The 23,349-nt window shown below is 40.3% G+C and overlaps 1 protein-coding gene and 1 long non-coding RNA gene across 3 annotated transcripts; one reads left to right on the forward strand and one right to left on the reverse strand.

Annotated features, from left to right (window-relative positions):
* Positions 1–6,806: 6,806 nt before the first annotated feature.
* On the forward strand, positions 6,807–22,365 carry LOC121886785 (prolyl 4-hydroxylase subunit alpha-1-like). Of its 2 annotated transcripts, none has more exons than XM_042397091.1 (15): positions 6,807–6,977; positions 9,233–9,310; positions 9,916–10,012; positions 10,434–10,585; positions 10,933–11,070; positions 11,203–11,457; positions 12,253–12,449; positions 12,941–13,117; positions 14,760–14,830; positions 17,946–18,045; positions 18,295–18,348; positions 19,056–19,121; positions 19,209–19,277; positions 20,396–20,492; positions 21,320–22,365. In XM_042397091.1, exons 2-15 carry the CDS (start codon positions 9,238–9,240, stop codon positions 21,388–21,390), a joined length of 1,617 nt encoding a protein of 538 aa, XP_042253025.1. In that variant the 5' UTR covers positions 6,807–6,977; positions 9,233–9,237; the 3' UTR covers positions 21,391–22,365. The 2 variants fall into 2 exon arrangements, with proteins under 2 accessions (XP_042253025.1, XP_042253024.1); XM_042397090.1 differs by lacking the exon at positions 14,760–14,830 and adding an exon at positions 17,184–17,254.
* On the reverse strand, positions 11,663–12,989 carry LOC121886806. Its single transcript, XR_006092848.1, has 3 exons — positions 12,904–12,989; positions 11,964–12,395; positions 11,663–11,757 (listed from the first exon to the last, which is right to left on the reverse strand). It is a non-coding gene; the product is annotated as an uncharacterized LOC121886806 (long non-coding RNA).
* Positions 22,366–23,349: the final 984 nt, after the last annotated feature.

Consider the following 23,349-nt stretch of genomic DNA (forward strand, 5'->3'; position numbering starts at 1 on the left):
AGGGAGTAGTCTGCTCTCACAATCCAAACGAAGAGTCAAACAGTCTCCTGTTCAAGCATTAGCCTGGCACCATCCACTGACACCAGCCATGATGTCGCCTTCTTTTCCAGCTATTCCAAAAATTAGTCAGTTATTTTTCTCAATCCCTCGGCAATCCAGGAATTAGCCAGCTCCAGTGTGTTGTACCTGTGCTTTTCTAGAAATATTAATTCTCCCTTCTCATGTTTTTAGTCCAGGAATTAGCCTGCTCCTGTATGACTGAGTGAAAGGAGAGCAGGAGGGTTTCCTCTCGTCCTGCACACTCTGCGATGATGATGATGATGATGATGCACACTGCTCCCCTCCACCCCCCTTGTTGGATTACTCATCCTCTGGCTCTGAGGAGGAGGAGGAGGAGGAGGAGGAGGAGGAGGAGAGAGGGGGGTGATGGGAGAGAGACATGTGGGGAACATGAGGACGCCTCTCTCTCTCTTTCTCATCGTGAGGTTTTTCCCGCATCAGTGGGGGAGGGGCCTGTTGCTGACATCACTGTACGTGTGTGTGTGTGTGTGTGTGTGTGTGTGTGTGTGTGTGTGTATGGTTACATCTCATTCATAAAAACGGGAGCAGCAGGAGGAGGAGGAGGAGGAGGAGAGAGGAGGACGAGGAGGAGGAGGAGGGAGAAGGAGAAGAAAGAGGGAGGAGGAGGAGCAGCTACATGCTTCTCCTCACACACCCTCAGGCAGGTTAACCCCTTCACATCCTTTCAGGTTTCCGTGTGTGTCGGTGTGACATGAGTTTCGGGTTGAGGTCATGTTCCTCCTCCAAACTGGGAAGTCATCTTTTCTTACTGGCAGTTTATTTATTTATTGATGGAGCTGAAGTTTGTGACGTCATGTGGCTACTACAGAGTACTACACACTAACTATAACAGATACAGTTTTTAATTATTTTACAATAATAATAATATTCAACACTCTGATGTGACTGATAGACAGAAGTCTGGAAAACTCAAAGAACTGAATGAAATATTATAAATAAAATAAGAAAACATCTCTAACAGCTGGCTAACATCTAGCAGTGTGCCACTATTCGGCAAAGCACAAATAGTGGGTTTTTTTTACAAACATTTATTTTGTACAAATTTAAAAAAAAAAAAAAAATGTTTTCAAGAAGAAAAAATCATGTAAAATAGCAGCACGCAGGTCGGTTACATCGCTATCTCAGTGTCTCTCCTCTGCTCCGCTGTTACGTCTATCAGCAGGTGTTGACGAGACCTTCCGGTATCCTAAAATTAAAAGCATAATAAAAACAAAAACTGGATTTTTACACCTATTTCCACCTTTATTCAAATACAAATACAAATATAAATATAAATAATTTTGCTGCCTCAACAAATATAGATACAAATACAGATACTGGGTTCACTGCACATCCCCTCTGACATCCCAAAGATCTAGCTAACATCTCTAACAGCTAGATAAAAACTGACAGCATTTGATGAAATGCTCTGTATTGTCAGACTTGGTTGTGCCCAGCCCATCCTCTCACATCTTCTCAAGAAGCAGCAGTAACTGCCGGGCAAACACCAAATACAATATTTGGTCAGTTATTTGGGGTCTTTGGATGAATTCAGTATGAAAATAATCTTAACGCAACACAGTACAGTACAACCTGCCACTGGTCATGTTTATGAAATATGTCTGATATCAAGATTAAAACAGTGTTAACCTTAAAATCTCAGAACAGAAGTGGATGTTTTGGGATTAAATTCCTGAGTCATATTTAAAATCTTGTCAGTTTATTTTGTTGTGTATTTATTCACTGCATAAAACAAATAAACAATTCTTTTCTTTTTTTTCTCCCGTGTTCGTCTTCAAATCGGCAACTGGAATAGAAATTAAACCAAAACACAACTTGTTTTTCGCTTGTCTGTCTAAAAAAATGTTATTTCAGAAGCTAAAAGTTTAATTGTGTTTCCTCTGTCCTGTTTATAACTACAACTGTTAGTTTTGTCTGCTGGTATTTACTGACAGCAGCCTCTCTAAACTTTACAGTAAATCTTTAAGATGATGGCGCTCAGGATTTATCAGGAAGAACCTGGACTGTGTGTGAAACCTTTCGATGTGTAGAAGAGCACAGAACATCAATTAACATCAGATCCTGTCGGTGAGTCAGAGATTTAAATAATCAATGAAGTTACGCTGCCGAGACACAGTTCTCTCAGTGGGGAGACACACTTATCGTTTCTGCTGCGGATGATCCATCCATCCATCCATCCATCCATCCATCCAACCATCCATCCATTCATCCATCCATCCATCCATCCATCCATCCATCCAACCATCCATCCATTCATCTAACCATCCATCCATCCATCCATCCATCCATCCATCCATCCATCCATCCATCCAACCATCCATCCATCCATCCATCCATCCAACCATCCATCCATCCATCCATCCATCCAACCATCCATCCATCCATCCATCCATCCATCCATCCAACCATCCATCTAACCATCCATCCATCCATCCATCCATCCATCCATCCATCCATCCATCCATCCATCTAACCATCCATCCATCTAACCATCCATCCATCCATCCATCCATCCATCCATCCATCCATCCATCCATCTAACCATCCATCCATCTAACCATCCATCCATCCATCTAACCATCCATCCATCCATCCATCCATCCATCTAACCATCCATCTAACCATCCATCCATCCATCCATCCATCCATCCATCTAACCATCCATCCATCCATCCATCCATCTAACCATCCATCCATCTAACCATCCATCCATCCATCTAACCATCCATCCATCCATCCATCCATCCATCTAACCATCCATCTAACCATCCATCCATCCATCCATCCATCCATCCATCCATCCAACCATCCAACCATCCATGCATCCATCCATCCATCCATCCATCCATCCATCCATCCATCCATCCATCTAACCATCCATCCATCTAACCATCCATCCATCCATCTAACCATCCATCCATCCATCCATCCATCCATCCATCTAACCATCCATCTAACCATCCATCCATCCATCCATCCATCCATCCATCCATCCAACCATCCATCCATCCATCCATCCAACCATCCATCCATCCATCCAACCATCCATCCATCCATCCATCCATCCATCCATCCATCCATCCATACACTGACTATTATCACTGCAGGTCGGTGTCTGGCAGCGGTTTGGGATGTGGCTCCTCGTTTATCTTCCTACAACGACATAGAAATTCCGAATCAGTTTGGATCTTTAGATAAATTCATCATACTTAATTATCAAGCAGGACTTTCATTTAATATAACCTGTACGTTTATGGTTAGTTTGCATTGTCCTCTATTCTTTCTGGGTAGGTGACGTATTTTTTTTCATGGTCTGAATGTTTGCCGAAAAGTAAACACATTAAGTGTTAAAATCTCTGTATATAAAACCGAGCCTGATGTTTCGGGGCTGTATTATGATCATTTTAATCAGATTCAAATCCTTTATGTTTATTTTTGCTGTATATTAGACTGTACTGGTTGGGCTTTAGGCTCACCAGACTCCCATTAAAATTAAGTCAAATTAATAGTTAATTAATAGTTTCTGTAATGGCCGACAAGCTAAACAGAAAAAAACTGCACTTTAATCAGCTTATTGTAGCTTATTGTGTGCTGTATGTAACAAGAATTTCTCAGTGTACCATGTAGATTTAATAACAGGCCGTCATATGTTGACGAGGTTTCCGTATCTAAGGAAAGATAAATAAACTTTTACTATTTGAAAAGTTTTAACACGTTTGGTATAAAAATCTCCACATATGAAACAGAACAGGTTGTTTTGGTCGCTAAATTCTTGCTATAAAAATATCTCATTACATGAATGACATCTATAAAGTTATCAAAGATGCTTTTAGTGAGAATCATACCTGTCCTTCCTTGTACAGGTGAACACTGACACCTGGTGGCCTGTTTCATGAAATACACGTTAATTTTAAATAGCAGAAGGATTCACTTCCGGCTGCAAACAACAGCTCACACAACGTTTACATGACGTTCAGACAGAAGCAAGAATGTGTTTTCTGTTATTTCATAATTTTGCATATTATATATCTGCACATATCTGAACTCTGAAAGTACAGTCTACTGTTATAGTTTTATAAAATTATATGTTTACTAGAATCAAAATTATTGCAGTTTAATCTGCTCATAAATGTGGATAAAGTTCATTTCAACACCTTTATAAAACTGAATAGACTTAAAATCAGGAAAATATCACATTTACTGCCTTGCACATTAAAAACTACAGTTCATGTACAAAAAGACACTCACATGTGTAATGAATTTAAGGTAAAGCAACGCGTGTGCAGGAGAGACAGGAAGGTCAACACTGACACAAAGACCTGCCAACAACAGAGTTACATTCAAACACCACAGAAACAAAGAGACAGAAACTGTAGAACAAGACGTGAGCCGATAAACAGCTTTATTCCTTTTTTATTTTATTTTTAGCAGGAAATAACAGCAGAGCATGTAGAACATTACCAGCCGTGGGCCTGACTCAGTTTAATAACAATATAAAACAATACAGCCAGGTAATAAAAGATAACAAGTTAGATAAAGAATATTCTTCATATATGGGCTGAAACAAACCTATTTTTAAGATTGTCAGTAAAAGAACAGGCTGCAGCTTTTACCAAAATAACAAGAGTAAACTAATATTACATGTATACAGACAAGTTACACAGAATTCAGAGGGAACAATGAGGTTGATTATTGAGACTCTCATAATACCTCTGTACTTTTATTGTAGTAGGATTTTACATGCAGGACTTCTACTTGTAATGGAGTATTTTTACTGAAGTAAAGGATCAGAATAGTTCTTCCACCTCTGCTATTATTATATATACTCTATATGCTCAGTGATGCTTTCATGTGCATATAATAGTTTAGTACTGTAGCTGGTTGAGTTGGTGCTAATATTAACTTCTTTTATCACAAATGTTTCACAGCAAGTCATAAAATGAAGACATTACAACATTTTTATCTTTACAGTTTGTCTTCCAGCCTGAAAACATCTCAGTGTTTGTGGTTGCGGCTTTCTGCTGTTTGATAGCAGCAGAGTCTGTTTCTTTTACTGCCAACATGACAGAAGAAGAAGAAGATCAGTTTTAATTGGACAGTAGAGAATCAAGTCAATGAGATAAGAACAGCTGATAAAATGTCAAGCCCCAATGTGTCCCACCATAGAAGAAGTAAGAGTCGATTTAAACCTGTTAATGAAGGAAAAAGGAAAAAATACAGTCAAAAATGAAGTCAGTAAATACATCGAAGGAAATTATACAGAATATGTGAAGTATACAGATGCATCTAAAACATTGGGCAATAGAGTACACTGTAAAAAAAAAAAAATTGTAAAAAAAATGGTAAAAAGTCTGGCTGGCTGCAAAAGTTGCCAAACACTTACTGTCAAATAACAGTAAAAAATCTTTGGTTATTCTACAGAGATTTATTTTAAAAATACAGATATTTACTTTGGACATTGTCTACATTTTTACAGTCCAACCATTATAAAATAAAAAGAAAATCTCATATCTATAAAACATTGCTAGAATGTTAAACAAGTGTATAAATCTGCACAAAAAATGAAAAAGATTGCAGAAATACCTTAAAATGACCTAATTTAAATGAAGACTCTTGTTTTCATACAGTGATCTTTGGTAAATTCATAGGATTATCCAATCCATCCACAAGAACTCCCCATCAAAGTACAGATTTCTGGATGTAAAACACACAAAAATTACGTAAAATTAGTTCATAGAAATATGAACGTATATTCAGACTATACAATATATATCTAAAAAACACAGCAGTAGAGTCGACAAAAGAATCATTAAGTTTCATTCAGCGTATTCTGCTCATTCATCATTCACCACAGTTGGATCACTCATTCAGTATACAGCAGGTTTAAATGTTTAGTGTGTTCATGATGGAAAAGGGACAAAATTGATTTTTGATTTATTTTTGTGAGTGCTATTGATGGATAATATTCTCCCACAATGCAATGCACAAAACAAACTGAGGGAGCTACAAAAAATATCCCTCTGAAGAAGAGTATCAGATGGATATATTGGATAGTTGCTTGTAATTACTGTCAAATACTGTTTATATACAGTAAATCTCATACATTAATTGGAAAAGTCTGTAGATCTATTGGGTAGTTGCTTGTAATTACTTTCAGATAATGTTTATATAAGGTAATGATTATTAAAATTATGTTTTTGTAAGCCATTTTCGCATGATCCTATTTTTTTGTACAGTATCAAACCAATATTTTTACCATGAATCTACTGTAAATAGATGAGATAATCACATACAATTAAAGCCTAAAGCTCTCAAGATACCATTAATGGGTGTTAAAGGAGGATAATTTGAATATAATTTTACATAATTTTTTTGTGTTTTACATCCATAAATTTGTGCTTTGATGGGGCAGTCTTAAGGATAAATTGGATAATTCTATGAATTTACAAAAGAATACTGTATAAAACAATCCATTATATAAATTAGGTAATTTTAAGGTATTTCTGCAATGGTTTTCATTCTTTGTGCACATTTATACATTTATTTAGCATTCTAGCAATATTTTATATTTTCTATTATATTAAGAAGACGTTATTTACAGAACTCATCGCGGAACATGTGAAACTATACAAACTGTAATTCATTTTCTCCATCACACTGGGTTTAAGGATGTAGTTGTAGAGATGACCTGTGGAGGGCAACAGTCCGCCTCGGCTGCGTCTAGTCTGCTGCAAATATCAGCAGAAGAAGAAGAAGTTGTGTTTATTTCTCGCTGCTAGCTTGACTTCCTGCTGCAGCTGAAGAGGAATTTGGGGTTTTTTGGGAGAATTTGTGGACTCGGTTTCAAACTGACGCGTGATTTCCTGTTTTCACGGATCGACTCGGGAGTAAATACGGTAAAAAACAATAAACAGAACACCTCTGTCATGGCTTGTTTGGGCTCGTTTTGGTAAAAAAAAAAAAAAAAGTGCAGGAAATAAAGCCGAAACTGTGTCTATGGCTCATAATAACTGAGCGACAGTTTGAGTTTTATCTAGAAATTTCCTGCTGCAGGATTCATTTAAAGCGTTTGCTTCTCATTTACAGCTTTATATGAAGCTTTTTCGGTGACACATTATGAGAAGGACTCATATACTTAAACAATGCTTCATTAAAGCCTGAGTCATGATGATTTCCTGCATGAATTAATGCGGAATGTGTCATGAATTCCTGTTGTTCACCATTAACAAACGATAAAGTCACTGTGACTTTTATGTGATTAGTTAACACACATAGGTGAACGGAAACAGTGACTTCATACATTAATTGATATGCGACCTAAGTGGCTGAATTTCAGTGATAATAAAGGACATTTTATAACCATTTGATCAGCTTCTATAAAGCTGCTTTTCTCTCTCTTATAAGCTGGTAGTCAGATTCAAACAGTCTTTATGTCCTGTTTGCGTGAGATAGATGAACCTGACGAACCGATAGATGAACCGTTACTGATATATGAAGTAACGGAAATTTTAACTTCCGTAACTTTCCTTAACTGATGATCTGTTGTGTAAACTGATCACATAAAGTCACAGTGACTACATGACACATCATGCAGGAAGTCATCCTGACTCAGGCTTTAGTGAAGTATTATTTAAGTATGTTTTTACCTGATTATAAAGTGTGACTGCTTGTTCTGCCTCTGGCGTCTTTAAAGCTTTAAAGACATTCCTGGTCCAGGTCAGCAGGTCACGTGAGGTCACGGCTCAGTTTTCTGTCTGTGTGTGTGTGTGTGTGTGTTTCCGGGTTTAGGAGCGCTGGTCCAGTTTAATGTCAGTGATCTTCAAACTGTTTCAGATCTGAAGCTCAGTAAAAGACAGCGGAGACAGATTCATGGTGACGTTTATAAAGAGAGATTTCATCTATAATGTGGAATAATGTTAAAACTCCTCAGCATCGGCATCCTGAACTGCTAGTCATGCAGTGACTTTGCATCTTTTGTGGAACATCATGAGTCAAAAAATGTGAAAAATTTCCCCCAAATATCAGTATGATCACAAGTTAAACTTTTCCTGATCGTTTCTTAAGTCTGACTCACAAGTATTTATTTATTGATGTATTTAGTCATCCTTAACATTCATCTGTGAGTTAACTTTCATATTAGACCAGAAACAACTAATGATTAAATTCATCATTGATTCATTTTTTTATGTACAGACGTCATTGACTGATGGAAATCTCTTCTATCAGCAACAACCAACAAACCCAAAATTGCTTGAATGAGTTAAATGTTTAGTTGATTATCAAAAATTTTTGCTCACTAATCTATTTGATTGATTAGCTCATTATTGGATACGAGGACTTTTACTGTCATCGCACTGCAGTTACATTTATACAGTATGACGACATGAAAGAAGTATTTCAGTGTAAGAATTCAAAATATAAGGTTTAAAAATGATCAAATAAATAGGGTGCAAGGTGGAGGTCAGTAGTAGTTCATCCTCTGTACAGGTGTGTGATCGTCCTGGTGGACGGGGGGGGGGGGGTCACGTCCCCCCAATATTAATAATTGACACAACATCAGATTCCTTCAGAAGCTGAATCTGTTAGATGTGTATCATTCACAGAAAACCTGCTGCGTCTCGTTCATGTTCAGTGAACAGTGAACACAGCAGCTGTGAGCGCGGTGCCAAAGCTTTGGCTCCATCCTGTAGGTCCCTGTAGGGCCGCCGCTGCATATTTCTGCTCCTCAAAGCTGCTGTTTTAATGTAACAGAGTGGAAGTTAACGTGGAGCGACAGGGAGAGAAATACGCTGCTGTGGATGTTTTACAGGCAGTAAAGTTAGTTTGTTGTATTTTGCTTCTTTTATTTCTCTGATATTTCACATCTGTAACATAATCGACTGAACCAGGATACAGATGTTAATGTGACTCATGCAGGTCTGAGACGTGTCGTTCAGGTGAATGTATCCAGAAATACATCTGATCTGTCTGACTGACTGTCTGTCTGTGTGTGTGTGTGTCTGTCTGACTGTCTGTGTGTGTGTGTGTCTGACTGTCTGTGTGTGTGTGTGTGTGTGTGTGTGTCTGTCTGACTGTCTGTGTGTGTGTGTGTGTCTGACTGTCTGTGTGTGTGTGTGTGTGTGTGTGTGTGTGTGTGTGTGTGTGTCTGCAGGCTGGATGGCTGCCTGCTGGTGGTTGTTGATCCTCTTCACTTCCTCCTCGGCTCACAATGACTTCTTCACCTCCATCGGTCAGTAAATCCAGTTTTCACTTCTCCTTCTGTTGATTCACACGTTCATTCACTCTGCTGAGTCAACATGTCAGACTGAAGTTTCACAAACATGAGAGATTAAAGGGTCACTTCCCATAAATTAGAAAAAGCTGCTCTATTCACCTTCATTCAGACGTCTAATTATAGAAAAGTAACGATGGATTTGGATATTTCAGATATGGAGACGTGTTATTAATGAAAACCTCTGGACATAAAGTCAAAGAATTACAACATTTATGTTTACATTTTTAGTTTATAATATTATTGATATATACAACATGATGACATGTCTGCAGAGCCTTTTATTCAACTCGTCCTGGGAAAAAAACATTATATACACACATAATGATTTAAACGAAGTCAATTTAAAACGAGCAAAAACACCCAGAGGTCAAAGGGTCAAATAAGAAAATAATCTTGAAAGTAACCAATAATAAAACTAATCATTAGTAGCAGCATTAGAGGAGAGAATGATTATTGTAATTTGGGTGAACTGAACCTTTAATGAGTCTTTTGAAGTCAACAGCTCAGTGTGTGTGTGTGTGTGTGCGTGTGTGTGTGTGCGTGTGTGTGTGTGTCTCCAGGTCACATGACTGACCTGCTGTTCACAGAGAAGGACCTGGTCTCCTCCCTGAAGGACTACATCCGAGCAGAGGAGCGCAAACTGGAGCAGATCAAAAAGTACGAAACCAGTCAGACGTCATACAACAGGACCAGTAAAAGACCAGTAAAAGAAGCTTCAAACCAGTGAAGAAATATTCAAATGATTCACGTCGTCACAGGAGAAACGTTTATTCAGTTTATTCTGACTTCAGGATGTTTTACTATTAGATGCAAATAAAATCAACGACCTCAAACCCTCACACCGCAACAAACCCATGTGGCGTAGGTTGCTATGGCAACAGGCACACGTGTCACACAGTGTAAAGGTTAAAAAATGTGGAGGGAAAAATACGCAGCTATCCCAGTGAGGTTCAGCTGCAGCAGAACTCAACCAGAAGCAGATGGATGATCTTTCTTGTGTGTGTGTGTGTGTGTGTGTGTGTGTGTGTGTGTGTGCGCGTGTGTGTGTGTGTGTGTGTGTGCGTGTGTGTGTGTCCAGGTGGGCTGATAAACTGGACGTCCTCTCGGCGGCTGCCACTCAGGACCCGGAGGGTTTCCTGGGACACCCGGTGAACGCCTTCAAACTGATGAAGAGACTCAACACAGAGTGGGGGGAGCTGGAGAGCCTGGTGCTCACCGACATGTCTGATGGTACACACACACACGCACACACACGCGTACGCGCACACACACACACACACACAGTTTGATTACGATATTTATAAAAATGACAGATTGAGTAGGACGAAGGCTGAAGGTGAGGAAGACTCAGAGATCCTCCTCCTCCTCCTTGGAGTCGTAACTCAAAGGTGAACGCAGACATTCAGTGTGATTTTCACCTCTGATGTCATCATCAATAAACCTCCGTCACCCTGCAGGAGCTGCCTGAGAGGTTTCCATCAGTTACCAGGTGGAAGAACTCTGATCCTTTACATCAGTGTTTACACACACTAACACAGTCTGAACGGCCATGTTCTTCTTCTTCTGTGGTGTTTCAGTGTTCATCTCCAACCTCACCGTCCAGAGGCAGCACTTCCCCAACGACGACGACCAGACCGGAGCCGCCAAAGCGCTGATGAGGCTGCAGGACACGTACCAGCTGGACACCGGCGTCATGTCCAGCGGACAGCTGCCGGGTCAGCAGCACGTCTCTCTCTCTGCCTTCTTTACATTAGTCAGGAAGTGACTTTATTTACTACATATGTTTAGTTCTCTCAGATAAAACTCTGCTGTTCATGCTTTCTTTTTTTTGTTGCTCGTCCGCTCAGGCACTTCCTCGGCCGCCTCCCTCCACAGCGCCATGACGGTGGACGACTGCTACGACCTCGGGAAGGTGGCGTACTCGGAGGCCGACTACTACCACACGGAGCTGTGGATGACTCAGGCCCTGAAGCAGCTGGACCAGGGGGAGACGTCCGGCAGCGTGGACGCCGTCACCGTCCTGGACTATCTGAGCTACTCCGTCTACCAGCAGGGGGAGCTGGAGAGAGCGCTGGACTTCACCAGGAGGCTGCTGGAGCTCGGTGGGTCAGATCGTCGCTACGGGATCCTGACTGGGACAAAAGTCCTGAGTAGAGAGCCGCCGTACATTAAACCTGTCCAGTTAAATCAACTTACAGAAAATGTCAGAAAATGGTGAAAAATGTTGATCAGTGTTTCCAAGGCGACGTGTTCACGTCTTGTTTTGTCCTCCAGTCAAAGATCTTCAGTTTATTGTCATAAAGAAACCAGAAGCTGCTTCTTCTTCTTAAAATTGACCCAAAATGATTCATCAATTATCAGAATAGTCGGCCGATAATCGATTGATCCACCTGAAGCTGCAGCTGTAAGTCAAATTAATTGATCGAGCACGTTTAACAACAAAAGCAGTCGACCGAAGAGCTTCACAGAGAAATTTAAGATACATTTAAATAATAAAAACATAACAAAAATACTGTTCTTCAACAATGATAAGATTAGAAAACGATGCTCTCAGTAAATTATAAATAAATAATAATAAGATATAAAAGACCCTGTAGAAACATTTGACCTGTTGTGATGAAGTTCAGTTTTAGTCCTCTCTCTCTCTCTCTCTCTCTCTCTCTCTCTCTCTCTCTCTCTCTCTCTCTCTGCGGGCGTCCTAACGTTTATCTCTGAACCTGAACCGGTCGCGACTCTGCAGCTCCTAAATATCAAAAAAGTTCATAAGATGCTTTTTACTCCTCGTGTCACTCTGAGGATGTTTTAGCCAGTTAGAAGCTTTGATATCAGGATGAATTTACTCCCCTCGACCTTCCCGCCTCGCTGACCTGGCGTTCTGCTTGTGTGTTGGCGGTCAGACCCGGCCCACCAGCGAGCCAACGGGAACCTGAAGTACTTCGAGTACCAGCTGGAGAAACAGAAGAAGGCGGAGGAGACGGAGGAGGAGGAGGAGGCCGGCGGGAGGAAGAAGAGGGAAACCCGAGATCAACCTGACGATTACCTGCCGGAGAGGAAGAAATACGAGCGTCTGTGTCGAGGCGAAGGCATCAGGATGGTGAGCAGAGAGGAACACACACACACACACACACACACACACACACACACACACACACACACACACGCGCATGCATGCACACACGCGCGCACACACGCGCTCATACACACACACACACACACGCGCACATACACACACACACACATGCGCACATACACACACACACACATGCGCACACACACACATACACATACACACACACACACACATGCGCACACACACACATACACATACACACACACACACATGCGCACACATACACATACACACACACACACACACACACACACACACGCGCGCACACACGCGCTCATACACACACACACACGCATGCGCACACACACACACACACATGCGCACGCACGCGCACGCACGCGCACACATGCACATGCGCACACACGCATGCGCACACACGCGCGCGCACACACACACACACACACACACACACACACACCTGTTAGATAAACATCTCTGCTGCGTCTCTCTATCAGACTCCTCGCAGGCAGAGCCGCCTCTTCTGCCGTTACTACGACAACAACCGCCACCCGAGGTACGTGATCGGTCCGGTGAGGCAGGAGGACGAGTGGGACCGCCCCCGCATCGTCCGCTATCACGACATCGTGACGGACAGAGAGATGGAGAAGGTCAAAGAGCTCGCCAAACCCAGGGTGAGTCTGCTGTCTGCCGCGCTCCGCTCGCACTCTGACAAACACACCAAACATCTTCAGATTTCACTCACAGTTTAGTGCAAACTGTAAAAAACTGTTTCCATTCACCAGTTTTTATTTATTTTTCAACGTGGACATAAAAAAAACTTGGTGGAAAGACTGAAAATTGAAAAAAAAACATCTTTTAAAAAGTGTTTCCTGTTGTCTGAGGTGTAAACGATGACGTCATCAATCATGTGACCTAAGAGCTGAAAACATCAGATCTGTGTGGAGCGACGATGATGATGAGGAGACTGTAACCTTCCTCACATCAATACATGAAACTAACAGAAACGTCATATTTCCATCATGTTTGACTCTTTTAATGACGTCGTTTCTTCTTCTGCGACGGTTTAACGTTTACTACACTTCCACCTGCAGCTCAACAAGGAAACACTGAAACACAAAGAGACTGTAAATGTGTCAGATATCCACCTGATATGACGAACTCAGACTGATGAAGCTGAATAGAAGCTTCACACAGACTTTAATATGCATTGAAAACACATTTGAAGGATCTTTTTAATATCCAGTATGACCAGCAGGAATGATTACAGACACCTGACTGCTGGTGATAAAACGGTGAACTCGTCCTTTAAGGCTGGAATTATGTTTCTTCAAAAAGGTGAACGTCTCTGCGCAGAGGGGTGTTATGGGTAATCTCAACAATCCACTGTGTCCTTTTATGTCAAACGATCTGATTTATGATCCAACTTCCTGTTTTGAAGGCGGCTTCACAACACAAAATATAAAAAGTAAATCGTGTTCATGTCGAGCGACGCCGCCGCCGCCTGGAGAAACATGTTCCAGCCTTGAGAATGTTTACTGAGATAAACTGTAAAACAACAACAACAACAACAACAACAACAGAAAAACAAAAGGTTGAGATGTCTTCAGGCTCTGCAGACACAGTTGACCACAGGTTTGTGCCTCTCATGTTGTCTTCTAACAGCTGGACGGATGCTCCTCTTCTTCACATTCATGTATGAGAAACTAGTGAAATAGAAAATGACATAAATATTATTAGATACACTGCTAATTAAACCGTTTCCATCAAGCATCAGGATAAAATACATTTATCTTCTTTGTATTTTGCTAAATTATGTCGTATTAATTAGTTTAGTTTTGTTTCCTTTTTGTTTCTGATGAATCTAAAATTGACCAAGTTTAATTTTTTACTGCATTCAAAACTTTCTTTACTTTCTTTTAAGGCGGAAAAACCAGCGATTCATTTCTCGGTCGATGAAATGTTCAAAAATGTTAAGATATTGAACTGAAAAGTCATTTATGACAAAATAAAACAACAAATCTTCACAGCTGAGAAGCTGGAACCATCAAATATTTGGTCTTTTTCCTTAAAAAAAACGACTGAAACTCTTCATCGATTATCAGAATCGTTGCTTCTTTTTAAAGGGAAGCTGTTGTAACACGACCGTCTGAGTTTCAAAGATCAGCAGGCGTTTATCTCTCAGGAAAACAATAAAGTCTGACCTGAGAGGCACAAACCGTGGCGACAGCTTGACGTCTGTGAGTGTTGATGCGTGTGGGAGCGTCGGGGAGTCGTGTGTGTCTCCCTGTAACTGTCGGCCGATTGGCTCCACAGCTGCGTCGAGCCACCATCTCCAACCCCGTAACCGGTGTACTGGAGACGGCCCACTACCGCATCAGCAAGAGGTAAGAGCTGTCCGAGCAGGGAGACAGCCGTCTCACCCTCCTGCTCTCCCCCCGTCTGCATCCCCTCCTCCTCCTCCTCCTCCTCCTCCTCTTCCTCCTCCTCCTCCAGCAGCGGCTGCTGTCCTGACAAGAGCAGAAACATCAACAGCAGCGAATAATAAACTACCAGTCAGCAGTTTTATTGTCATAGAAAAGCTTTTTTTTTTTTACACATTAGTTAACAGATTTCTTTCTTTCAACTTTTAAAAACACTTTATGCTTTTTCTCACAATTTAGAGAAGCAGTTTGGGAGATCTGGTTCTGTCCTAAGTTTAAAAATGCATCATGTTTGCTCAGTTTTTCTACTGCAGGAAACCTAAACTGGCTGCTAAAAATTAAAAACTACATCTACCAGCTCCGCTAAAGCTCACTGATCAACACGCGGAGTTACGACCTGCATTACAGACAAACCTGCAGCTGGTTGATGTGTTCCTGTGCTGTCAGAGACGTTTGTGTCTTTAAACACGACTGTTAAATTATTGAGGAAAACTAACATGAACGTATCTCCTGTCTGATGTGAAAGTGTCTCCAGCTGCCGGTCAGCCGTCTGTCGTCGCGCCGCTCAAGAGCGAAACATCAGGATTTAACGGATGTTTATGAAAATAGATGTGATGCAGCAGATTATGGCGTCAGTTTGTTGTTGGAGCAACTGATAAAAAAGTTCAAACTGGAACATGTTTAGTTTGTAGATTCAAACGTATCTTAATGACATTTGATGACTGCTACAGGACAGATTTCTTGTCTAAAACTAGAAACGCAGAAGTAGTCGGCGGATGGATACGCTGTTTATCAAGAAATAGTTCCAGCACATAACTTGAGTTTTTACATTCAGTTTGTAAACAGATGAAAGAATCAAGATACAACATGTGAATTAGTGATCTTCACAGGTGCTGGCAGGTATATTATTTAATTTGAGGCCAGCAGGCTAGCAGTTTCCCCCCGCTTCTAGTCTGCATGCTAAACTAAGCTAAACTAAGCTAAGCTAAGCTAACCACATCCTCAAACTCACTCTGGGAAAGAAGCAAAGAAGGGAATATTTCCCAAAACATTTAACTATTCCTATGATGTTTTTTTTACTTAATTAAAATGAATTCAATGCAGATTTAATTGTTCAAGGAGTCAAAATTCAAAGATTGTTTATCCTCGACTGACCTGCGATCACAATCCGTCCATCTTCTAGTTTTTATTAGACAGAAGCAGCAAAACATTTTGAGATTGAATGAAATAATCAGTTAAAGAAGGATTATTGCCGCTGCAGACACTCACTGACTTTTATTAGAGAAAGAAAACAGCTTATTTATTGCTAAAGAACATTCAACAGATTAAAGGTTATTTTATTAATCACATCGATGTCTTTATCATAGACTGTATAAAAATATGGACGTAGTTACCGTGACGTCACCCGTTGGTTTCTGAAGAGCGGTTTTGAAGCTCAAAGTGAGTCGCTCCGGCCGTCGCCATCTTGGCAGTGCGTGACGCTGCCTAACTCCCAGCCAATCAAAAATGGGCAAAGAGGCGGGGCCGAACGGCTGAAACAAGCCACCTATTGGCTGGCGGAGCTGTCACTCAAAGCAGCCATGTCCTTCATTATGCAGAACTTTACGGCTTAATAAAATGTAAACATGTCAGTTATAAAAAAAAATTCACCCCCCGTACAGTTGTCATGAAAGAGGAAATTAGCTACAGAGACCAAAACCGTTGTTTGTACCAGACTGTAAACATGTTAATTTCTGCTGTAAAGTTGGACATTTTAACATGGGGGTCTATGGGGATTGACTCGCTTTAGAGCCTCAAGTGGTCATTCAAGGAACTGCAGTTTTTGGCTTCATTTTACAGCCATTATGAACCATTATTGATAAATCTATGAGCAGTCCCGACCTTAGTCAGCAATCTGTTGCATTTAATTATATATTTTACACATTTCTGTTCATGCTGATGCTTGAAGGGAAACACTAAACAAAGCTGCTGTCAGCACTTCTGCTCCTGTCAAGAATAAAGCAGCTTCTGTTCTCTGTACGAGGGAGGAAAAAGGATGTGACTTCGTTATCTCTTCTTTACTTTTGTCGCGGAGGCAGCAGGAGAATCCAGCGTGTTCAGCTTCATGTCTCTGCTGGATCAGATTTAACACCTGAGATCTTTTTTTTAAATTTTTTTATTTAAGACAAGATGTCGATGCAGAGTTTGAACTTCCTGTCGTGAAAGCTCCTGCTGCTTCTGTGACTGCAGCGTCTCTGTGTCATCTGGTGACATGCTCTCTCTCTCTCTCCTCTCTCTCTCTCTCTCTCTCTGTAATATAATGTGATTGGTGAGCTAGCTAAGACGTGCCACGGTGCATGACCCTCAGACAGGCAAACTGACCACGGCGCATTACAGAGTCTCCAAGAGGTAAGAGCTGGACGCAGCGTCACACTGCGGCAGTGCGTCACTTGACCTCCGCTCACTGCTTTATTTACTGATAACTTTATTTTTGTTCAAGTTTCTTTATTGTTACATCTCGTTAAGTATGAGAGAGTAAAAATCTCAAGTTGACATACATGTGTTAACTTTGTATTTAATTATCAGGTAAAACTAATAGATAAATAGTAAAAATAGATGGATAAACTGTCTGAATAGAGATCTAAAAGTAATGATAATTGTTCAGAAAGAGAAACCACTCAAAGCAGGAACAGTAAGAAGCTTAAACTAAATCCATCCACCTTCATATCATTAATATTTAATTAGTAAAATCAGATCAGATGAAGACATTTGGAGCATGTTGGTGTGCTGTGTGGATGTTTAGGAACCACTAATGACAGACTTGTATCATCATGTGAACCACATGTAGCCTCAGTCTGACTTCTTATGAAGATGAGTTGAGGTTTTGACTCTGTGTTGATTTGAGGAAGCTGCTGTTGAACTGAAGTGATTTATAATGAGTCTTATAGTCAGCCTGCATCTTTCTCTCTGCTCCCCGCCGCTCGTCCCGCTCTGCTCTTCAATGACTCGACTCTCCAGCGTTAATGTGTTTGTAGATGTTCAGACACTCAGTGAAACCGTCTCCTCTTCCTCTTCCTCTTCCTCTTCCTCTTCCTCTCAGCGCCTGGCTCGGAGCGTATGAACATCCAGTGGTGGATCAGATCAACCAGAGGATCGAGGACATCACCGGCCTGGACGTCGCCACCGCCGAAGACCTGCAGGTGTTAAACCTCATGTCCTCGTCTGAGACGCTTCGGTTTCCTCGTTTACGAAATGATGAAACTGAGACTTGATGAACATTTAGATTTTAACAAAAACTTGAGTAGAGAAGAAGAAACAAAGTTGTTACATGATGATTTCACATTGAATCATTTTCTAAAGAATCTGCGAGTGTCAACGTAAATGTTAACTGGTTATTGTGTGTTTGTTTGTATGTAATGAACTGTGTGTGTGTGTGTCTGTGTGTGCAGGTGGCTAACTATGGCGTCGGAGGACAGTACGAACCACACTTTGATTTCGGACGGGTAAATAAACGCATCAGTTAGAGAAACTTTAGCAGCAGCAGGTTGTTTGTATCTCTGCTTTATTAACTCACATAGTTTTAAACATAATAAACGTGATTATTATTACAAACGTGAACAGAATCAAGGAACTTTTAATTAACAAGCATTTTATAATAGAAAAAAAACACTAATTTAACTATAAGATGAAACAGTTTTACTGTGGCTTTATATTTATTGATTGACAGCAACATGATATTTAATATAACATTTAAACCTTCAGTGTGGAACTTAACCTGGACGTGACTCCAGGTCTATGAGGACGTGTGAGAGTCGATCCTCGTCGCTGCTGCTGGATTAATAGTTCTGAGCGTCACAACCGCTGTGAAATGTACGGTGGCCCTGAAGTGCACAACAGCAAAAGCTGCTTTGTGTTTGTGTTTTGTTATTTGTCGTTGTGATGTGCACTTCAGGGCCACCGTAGAAATGACTCCTCTCACTATTACAATTAGTGTGTGAACTCGTTATCGTTAGAAAGTGAAAGTAACAGACGTTCATTTATATGTAAACGTCACAAACTCTGAACTCAGACCGAACACTGTCCACATACTTTTGGCCACATGATGTAAATCACTGACATAGGTTTGTTTTTATTTTCCCGCCTCATCAGCATGTTCAACCTAAAGCACTTCCTGTTTATTGTAACCTTCACTCTGTTGTTGTTGTTGCAGAAAGACGAACCGGACGCGTTTGAAGAGTTGGGGACAGGAAACAGAATCGCCACCTGGCTGCTTTACGTCAGTAATCAGCAGTAATTTATGTAATTATGTAATTAATCACTCAGCTGGACTCAGGAGGGTTAAACTGTGTCCTTCATGCTGCAGATGAGCGACGTGCAGGCAGGCGGCGCCACAGTCTTCACTGATATAGGAGCGTCTGTCTGGCCCAAAAAGGTACAGTTCACCTATTTTAAAAAGTCGTCTGTTTATTGTTTGTATGGAATTAATACACATGGTGGTATTGATCACGTAAGATCACGTGATCAAACTCGGAGGAATGTTTTTGCTTGCAGGTGATAGACTGATCCTTCCTGTGGTTTAGTTTAAAACAGTCAAATGCAGTAAAAGAGTCTCGTTCAACAGCACTAAAATACCCGACAAACGTCTGGTCACCCTCAAATAATATCATCATAATAATAATAATAATAATAATATCATAATAATCCTGTTTAACTGGTTTACATACAAACTACTATCAGCACTAAAAACCAGTCCAACCAGCAGCTGTGGACCACTGGTGTCCAGTCCAGTGTCAGTAGTCAGTAAATCGCTGCCTACAGACAGAAACAGTCATCATCACGTCTTACATCATGAAATGAACAAAATGAAACAAATTGATGTTTGTTTTTGTTCACAATTAAACTTTTTATAAATCCATAAAATCTTATTTATTATTTACTCAACTTTTCTTTCTTTATGAATTTTCTTTCTATTTATTATTTATTTATAGTTTTTTGTTTGTTTGTTTTCTCTCATTTGTAAAGATCAGTTGTAAATAAAATGAAAATATTAAATTCAGTCAAATCAATGTTGAGTCATAAACTTTCTACTAAAGTTATAAAAATCAGCTGTTCTGTTTATTAATGTTTGTTAACTTCTTATTGAAACATGTGTAATGTTTTTATATTTGCTTGATATGAATAAAATGTAAAAGTATTTAAGAAGATAAACAATAGTTCATTTATTAAAAAGATGCGAAATGATTAAAAATAATCACATAAATAAATAGAACAAACTCATTTTTCACTAATTTAACTTAATTTAAAATACGTTTAATTAATATTATTCATATCTAACCCTAACAACGCATAAAAAACAATAAAAATAATCATATAAATAAATATAACAAGTTTTTTCTTTTTTGATATTAATAAGTATATTAATTAATTAGTATAAAACAAATAAAAGTTTTATTTATTATTTGTTATTTGATCTGTGGTGTCGAGTGAAAGCTTTGTGACGTTGTTGTGAACAGACTGTAGTTTCAGTGTTGTGTGTCTGTGCGTCACCAGGGGACGGCGGTGTTCTGGTACAACCTGTTCCCCAGCGGAGACGGAGACTACCGGACCCGACACGCCGCCTGTCCCGTTCTAGTCGGCAACAAGTGGGGTGAGTCCAGAAACACGACAGTCAGACCGGATCAGTTGTAGGACATCAAATGAACTGGATGGAAATAAAATGACGGCGTCATGTAGAATCAGGACATCGACCCAAACTAGTAAAGATAGAAAAAAAATTCTGCCCGTCGATCGCGGTTTTTAGGGGCGTTTTTGCCCCCCCGCTGATTCCCAACACTGCACTGGATCCATTAAAGCAGGAATCAAATCACCAGTTCTGATTGTTGGTGGAGTTTAATGTCTGATTCATTTGTCTGAGAGACTGTCCACAGACTGACTAACTCATTAACTAACTAATAACTATTACTAACTAGATATTTCAGTAACTCAAACTAAATAAATATATATAATAATAAATAACTCATTCATTAACTGACTCAAGCTCTTTGCACAACAAGTCAGATTTTTTCGTCCGAAATCGTCGCACGTTAAAAAACAAACACGTTGATCACGTTTACACACCGACTCTGGAAGTTTCGTCCGTCGTTAAAGTTCTCGCAGCAGGTTCGAGCCTGTACAGAGCAGTTTGACCACTCAGATCCACCGTACACGCAAACAACAGCCTGATACCATCAGCTGTTATACACACTGATCACCTGTGATCAGCCTCAAAACGCTGCAACATACAGACCAGATGATGATCAATAGTTGTGATCAGTGTGTATAACAGCTGATAGTATCAGGCTGTTGTTTGCGTGTTTGTTTTTTAACGTGCGACAATTTCGGACGAAAAACACGGACTTGGTGTGCAAAGAGTCTGTAACTCACTAACCCTGAACTCAGATGATGTTGATAATGAACTCCTGTGTGTCTCTGCAGTATCTAATAAGTGGCTCCATGAACGAGGGCAGGAGTTCAGGAGACGCTGCGGCCTCCAGGAGTCTGACTGACCTCCTCTTCCTCCTCCTTCATCCCAGACGTCTTCCTCCCTTTCTTCTCCAGCCGTCAGCCTCCCCGCAGGCTGCTGAGTCAGCACGTGTGTGTGTGTGTGTGTGTGTGTGTGTGTGTGAGTCTTTAGATCTGTAGCACAACTCTGACGCAGATACTTTCAAATATTTACATATTAATGTCACAACATAATTATTTAAACGCACACGTATCCGTCGATGTATCAGCTGATCTGACGTGTTGAAGTCTGTCGGTGGTTTCAAACACTCCGTTCTGTCACACTCTCAGTATATTTTGGGATTGTTACCATGACGACTGCTGCAGCGTCAACATAAAGCCGCCTCTTAACGTTTCTTGTAGCAGCTGCTCTTTACACTGTATCAGTCAACGCTTCGGTCCACACTGAAATATTTCAACAACTATGTGATCGGTTGCTGTGAAACTTTGTGCAGACGTTGATGAAGATGAATCCTACTGACTTCCTCCTCTGTCGCCACCAGCAGGTCAAAACCTTCATTACTGTTACCATAAATCTCAGCTTCTGTTTGACGGATCGGAACAAAGTTTGGTTCAGACGTTCATGAGTCTGAGCAGCATCAGCTGCTCGGATGTTTTTACACTGAATTCTTTGATAAAATGTGATTTTTTTATTTATGGATTACAAAACAAAATCCAGGAGGGAAAACATGTAAAAGTGCAAAACACTTATTTCCAACATGGTCCCGTGATGTGAAAAAACAAAGAAACATAAAAAAAACTAAAGAATAAAATCCTAAAAGACGCTGAACGCAGGAGCTGAATGTATGAAGTGAAAGTATAAATGTTGTTTGTTTTACTCTGAACTGTTTGTTTGCTGTGAACAGATGTGAATGAAGCTGCACTTTGTCCCTTTTAAATAAACAAATAAACAAACGAAGCCATTTGTATGTAGAGCTGCAGAAATCAGACGATGACTCATAAAGAAGTGAATTCTTTGATCTTTGGGTTTTGAGTCGGACGTTTTTAACAGTTTTTACATTTTTTTTTATAAACCAAAATGATTTTTCTATGAATAAAAAAGTGATCAGAAGATGAATCGATATTGACATCAGAGATATTAACCTTCAGCTGTGAGATCATATTATTATTAATGGCTCTGTGTGTGAAACATCTTTATCATCTTATATCAGCAGATGTTCAAACATTCAGTTTACTGTTTCATTCTGTTTAACATCAAACACGTCAAACGAAACCACCTGAGAAACACAGCAGCCAAATCTCCCAGTTTAAGAAGCTGCTTGAAAACTGATCTATAAATGTATTGATGATGGATTATTAGTCACTGGTGTTGTTGTTGTTGTTGTTGTTGTTGTTGTTGTTGCTGCTCCTCACAGCACCAGCTGGACCAGCGTGATGGTTTTAATGTTACACTGCTTGTTGTGTCACCTGACTTAAGATCAGAGGTCACACTCCAACTACTGCCCCCCCCCCCCCCCCTCCCAGTCTGACTGCTCACACCCCTCCAATCCACCAATACACTCCGTCTGTGTGTGTGTGTGTGTGTGTTCAGGCTATTTCAGCCTGGAGGTCATTCCCTCCCTGCAGGGACGAGCAGATAAACAAACTGACATTTAAAGGAGGTGCATCATGTTCACCTCCTCATGTTTCCTTTATTCAAACAGTCCAGCAGCGATCCGGTGAAACGTGAACGAGAAGCACGAGAGCAGATATCTTTAAATCAGCTTCGATGAATCTCTCCGACTGATTCACTCGTGATCAGTGTGAAAACGTGTCGCTCATCATAATTACTGCTGCGGTGACATTTAATCACTGAAAGCTCTTCAATAAAAATTAAAATGATTTATCCAACCAGGGAGCAGATATGATGAGACAGAATATAAATATATAATAATACAAATTCTGTGATCAATAAAATTCATTCACAAACAAGCAAACAACAACAACAACAACAAACAAACATG

This window comes from Thunnus maccoyii, chromosome 20 (assembly GCF_910596095.1).
Source record: "Thunnus maccoyii chromosome 20, fThuMac1.1, whole genome shotgun sequence".
NCBI lineage: Eukaryota > Metazoa > Chordata > Actinopteri > Scombriformes > Scombridae > Thunnus > Thunnus maccoyii.